Source organism: Cicer arietinum, chromosome 3, assembly GCF_000331145.2.
Source record: "Cicer arietinum cultivar CDC Frontier isolate Library 1 chromosome 3, Cicar.CDCFrontier_v2.0, whole genome shotgun sequence".
Taxonomy (NCBI): domain Eukaryota; kingdom Viridiplantae; phylum Streptophyta; class Magnoliopsida; order Fabales; family Fabaceae; genus Cicer; species Cicer arietinum.
Genome location: NC_021162.2, coordinates 41,229,982 through 41,235,755, shown reverse-complemented (window position 1 = coordinate 41,235,755; position 5,774 = coordinate 41,229,982). Strand labels below are relative to the sequence as shown.

Genomic DNA, 5,774 nt, shown 5'->3' with positions numbered 1-5,774 from the left:
TCTGTAAATTAACCAAAAACTTAGGATGTATTGCTAAGTTCTCATCACATTTGTGTGAACTTCAGGATATGAATTCGGGGAAGATGATTGACAATGTTGAGGAGAATGCAGACCTTTACTTCCTTAGAGTTGAAGACCAAAATAAGATATCCTACAAGGCTGCCCTTATGTGTTCATCAAAGAATGATAATGATGTAATGTTATGGCATTATCGCCTAGGACACCCAAATTTTATGTATTTGAAGATAATGTTTCCATCTTTATTTGATAAAGATTCTGGTTCTTTCAAATGTGAAGTGTGCGAACTAGCCAAACACACCAAATCCCATTATTCCATACAACCTTATAAGTCGTCTAAACCTTTCATTCATTCATAGTGATGTGTGGGGACCTTCGAGAGTGAGCAATTTTATTGGATCAAGGTAGTTTATCACTTTTATTGAAGACCATACAAAAGTCACTTGAGTGTTCCTCATGAAAGAAAAATCAGAAGTTGGGAGTATATTTGAGGACTTCCACCACACCCTTGGTAGTTACCTTACCAAAAATGGCATTATACCCCAAACATCATGCCCATACTCTCCACAACAGAATGGGACAGCAGAGGGAAAAATAGCCATCTATTGGAAGTCACTCAAACCTTTATGTTGTTCTTGAACGTACCTAACCCTTTTTAGGGAGATGCAGTCCTCTCTTCATCCTACCTAATAAATAGAATGCACACCAAAACACTCAACCTAAACACACCACACCAAACCCTCTTGTCCCTTTATCCTTCGAGTAAACTCCTCACAAATCTTCCACGAAAGATAATTAGATGTCTTGCCTTTGTACATGACCAAAATCTTGACCTCAATAAGTTGGACCTGAAAGCCATAAGTGTATCTTCTTGGGATACTCTCCTACCAAGAATGGATACAAATGCTACTGCCCTCTAAAAAGACGAATCTATCACATTATGGATGTTACCTTTTTTGCATACATGGCTTTTTATCCCAAAGTTGGCATTTAGGGGGAGAAAGTTACAATTGATGAACACCAACCTTGGGAAATTACAATACCAGAATTTGTCCCACATGAACCTGTCTTAACCATCCCACTAGAACCTGTCCAAATCCCACATGAACCTTTCCAAATCCCAGAATCTATCCCAATAATTGGTGAACCTGAACTGGATCAGCAAACAACCACTCTTGAGGTTACCAAGCCAACAAATGGTCTAAAAGGAAAACCAAATGGAGGAAAAGAATTGCAAATATACATAAGAAAGAAGAACAAGTAGCAAACTCTTGAGGAAGTAGAAGCATGCATTCTTCCAAAGCAGAACCAAGACTCTGCCCAGAATTCAGATCCTAAACCAACTCACAAAGGTAACATATTGTGCATTAACTCTTCCTCTAATTTATCCGATAATGCCACTAATGGCCAAGACCTAGATTTACTATTGCTGTGAGAAAAGGAGTAAGGTCTTGTACCAAACACCCAATTGCAAACCATATTTCTAGTGAAAAATTATCGCATGGGTATAGGAACTTTATCAGCTCTGTGGACAGCATCACATTCCTCAAAACTTTCATGAGGCTGTCCTAGTTCCAAAATGGAAGGCTTGTTGTAATGGAAGAAATCAAGGCACTTGAAAAGAAAAGTACATGGCCGCTCTCTCACCTACCAGAGGGGAAGAAGGCAGTTGGATGCAAGTGGATATTCTCGGTAAAATATAATGTAGATGGGAGTGTAAACAGATATAAAGCTTGGCTGGTGGCAAAAGGATTCACCCGATCCTATGGGGTGGATTATGAAGAAACCTTTGCACTTGTAGCAAAGTTGAATTCAGTCCATGTACTCTTTCCCCTGACAGTAAATTTGGACTGACCATTTCACCAGTTTGATATAAAAAATGACTTTCTTAAAGGTGAACTTGAAAATGTCTACATGGGAATACCACTTGGACTTGAAACATCAAAATATTCAGGCAAGGTATGTAAACTCAAAAGATCACTATACGGACTCAAGCAATCCCCTTAGGCTTGGTTTGATACCCTCACACGAATGGTTAGGATGTATGGGTTCTCTCAATGTCAAACTAACCATCCAATGTTCTTAAAGCATTCAAAAGAAGGCAAGGTAACCATCTTCATTGTCTATGTGGATAACATTATTATTACAGGTGATGATTATACTGGAATTGAAGAACTGAAAAAATGATCCTAGCTAAGAAATTTGAAGTCAAAGATCTTGGTCAGTTAAGGTATATTTTGGGAATGGAAGTGGCACAGTCCAAACATGGAATCTATTTATCTCAAAGGAAATATATACTTGACTTCAAGAAACACATATGTTAGGATGCAAGCAAATAGACACTCCTATGGAATCCAATATAAAAATTGGAGAGGAAAAGGTGAGTCCACCTAGTGACAAAGAAAGGTATCAAAGGCTCGTTGGGAAACTTACCTACCATAACCCACACAGACCAGATATTGGTTTTTCTATTAACATGGTTAGCCGCTACATGAATGACCCTAGGGAGGCTCACGTAAAAGCAGTTAACTGAATCCTGTAGTATCTTAAAAAGACATCAAGGAAGGGGTTGCATTTCAAGAAGGACACAAGAAAGAAAATAGAAATATTCACTGATGCAGATTAAGCAGGCTCAATGAATGATAGGAGATCAACCAATGGGTATTGCTCTTTTGTATGAGGCAACTTAGTGACCTGGAGAAGCAAGAAACAATATGTGGTTGCTAGAAGCAGTGCAGCTGAACTTAGGCCCATGGTACATGGGATTTGCGTAAAGATGTGGTTGTAAAGGGTGCTTGCAGAACTACACGTTTACATTGACCATGAAGTAAACCTATTCTGTGATAACAAAGCTGCCATGAGCATTGCTAAAAATCCCGTGCAACATGACATGACAAAGCATGTGGAAATTGATAGACACTTCATCAAGGAAAAGGTTGACAATGGGCTAATTTCTCTTCAGTACACACCCTGAAGCCACCGAACAGCTGATATCTTGACCAAGACATTTCCTAGAGCAACCTATAAAAACTTAAGATTCAAGTTGGGCATGATTGACATCTATGACCCAACTTGAGGGTGAGTGTTGGTTACGATTCTAACCATTAAGGAACAGTTGTACAACTTTCATTAGCTGTATCATTGGAATATTCTATTACCACTAATAGCCATATAATATCTTTCCTTTCTTGTAAATAATTGAGTTAATTAGGATTTACTAAGCTTCTTGATTTACTTGTACTCCCTAGGCTATTGATACCATATTGTATTATGTGCAAAATCAATGAGAAATACAACGTTTTCACAATAGCCTATATACAGTCTAGGATAAAAGAGAGATACCTTGTGTATAGCATATACAACATATTTAGCGTGTTCTTCAAGAATATCAGCATCCATGGCAGAATGTTCACCTTCAAGATCAACGGTAAACCAGTCTAACCTGCTAGTATACTGGTTAGCTGATTCAAAACTGGACAAACTGATATCTACATCTCCTTTGGGTATTAGGGAGGCTACTTGGTTAAATGTATGCTCAAGAGGACCATTTTGATATGCCCTATCAGATTCTGCTGCCAAAGACCGCACCTATTAGGTGGATAAAAGCAGAAGAAAATGTTCATAAATATATATAATTTCGGGAAAAAGTAGTACCAAGGGTGTTGTACTAATAAACAAAAACAATTACAGAAACAACTGAACCAAACAGTCATAATCAATGTAAGCTTCATAACTTGTATACCGATATCATATTTCTCCACTTCCAGAGAAATTTTTAAACTTTTCTTCTTTTCACGGATTCTCAATTTTACTAATAAAAAGGACAGCAAATTCTACTACCATAAGAAAATTAAAAATATCCAGATAAAAAATCCTTCAAAAATGAATATAACCCTGGTTTCAATCAAAGACCTTGGCCAGCAAGCAAGCAAACCCAAGGCTTTGAAAATAGCTAGCTAAGAGATGCATATTTGTGTCTACATGTTATCACAATACCTAACAAATTAACCACTCTAGAATCAATCTCTTACAGCTAAATCAAATACGTCCATTGGAGTTAGAATAATGAATAAATACCACAAATTTCCAAGTAATCTTAAGATCATTAATTAAAATGAATGGTTTTAAAATTGTGGTCCTCAACCGCGATTGCGATTACAGCAACAGCCACGTTTGCTGCACTTTTCATCGATTTCAAGAAACCCAAACTAACCGGAGCCAATATTTTAAACATTGTCTTAAATGACCTGGGCACTAATAAGTTCCTGTTTTCAGCTTCTGCTATCTATAACAATATATAAAGGCAATAGCCTTTGCTGGAGTGGTTTTTCTTCTTCCTATTCTACCCTTTAGTAAAAATTAATCTGATACAAAAAATGATTGCTTAACCCGTTTTCTATATTCTTCTTCTTCTTCTTCTTCTTCTTCTTCTTGGTTATGAGAAGAAATTGAAAAGAGACAATGAAATAAGTAAAAATAAATAAAATAGATTTAAAGTATTATTTAATATGAGAGAAAGATAAAGAGATAAGAGATAAATAGATGAAAAATAAAGTATTGTTTATGTTTAAAAGAAAGATTAAAGAAATAGAAAAAAATAATAATAATTTTTAAAAATACGATTGTATTCCTAAACTTTCTATGTAAGTTAATTTATTTTTTATTTGAATTTTATTGATTGTGTTATTAAATTGTTTAATTTACTTGTAATTTAATTAATTAGAACAATTTAAAACGATATGAGACAGTTAATCAAACTACAAGTAATTTAATTATTAATTTTTATTATAAATCAATTAATTAACGTACTGAAATAGATGTTTTAACTTGTAATGCAGAAATATAGTAATATTTAAGAGCATGGTTATAGGAAATAAACAATTATCGAATATAAAAACGGAAGAATACAAAGGCTTTGCACTCGTGGACAACGACCAATATGGAAAAGTAAAAAAATGAAGCATGTTTCTTTTTGTTTTCTACAAGTTTTGCGTAGTATGAAATCAGAGGGTAAAACAAATATTTTTTAAAATGAATTTTTTTAAAATAAAAATATATATTAAAGAAATAACTTTTTAATATGTAAAGATTTAAAAATATTATAATAAAAAATACAAATTTAACTGTTATTTTTTATACAATGTTATGGTACGTTGAAATTTAAATTAATCAACTACTCAATTTAGATATTAAAAAATAGATTATTGATTAGAATAATAGTCACTAATTAAATCTTTTATAATATTTTGAAAATAATATATATATATATAGTATTAATTAAATATGATGATTAAAAAAATAATTAATATTAAATATTAAAAATGTTATCATACAAAAAAAAGTTAAATATAATATTCATTTTAAAACATGTTTATTTGTTGTATTGACACTTGTTTGAGGTATTACTAATATGTATCATCCCGACTCCAGGAGAGTAAAAGTTATTCACTTTACAGTAATATAATAATATTTATTATAGAATATAATCAAAATATTAATAATAATTAATATTGCACTACAAATTGAAATAATCATTTTTTGCAAAATAAAATAGATTGTTGATTGTTGGATTGAGTTACCGGAGTATAAGTTAAATTTCCATTTTAAATACCTACTAGATGCTAACTCGCGTATTGCACGGGTATATTTTTATTTATTAAATTTAAGTGGATTTAGAAGAAAAAAAAAATGAAGTTTTATGTCCTAATTAAGTATTTATATCAATAATATATATACAATTTTACTAATATAATTAA

General features: G+C 33.0%; 1 protein-coding gene across 1 annotated transcript in view; it reads right to left on the bottom strand.

Annotated features, from left to right (window-relative positions):
* LOC101492958 (uncharacterized) overlaps nt 1-4,509 on the bottom strand; it is a gene marked incomplete at its 5' end in the record, with an annotated part of 23,984 nt that extends 19,475 nt beyond the window's left edge. The window contains 2 exons of the mRNA XM_073366394.1: nt 3,361-3,606; nt 4,408-4,509. Of these exons, the coding sequence (XP_073222495.1) occupies nt 3,361-3,606; nt 4,408-4,509 (348 nt within the window). The remainder of the gene's footprint in view (nt 1-3,360; nt 3,607-4,407) is intronic.
* Nucleotides 4,510-5,774: the final 1,265 nt, after the last annotated feature.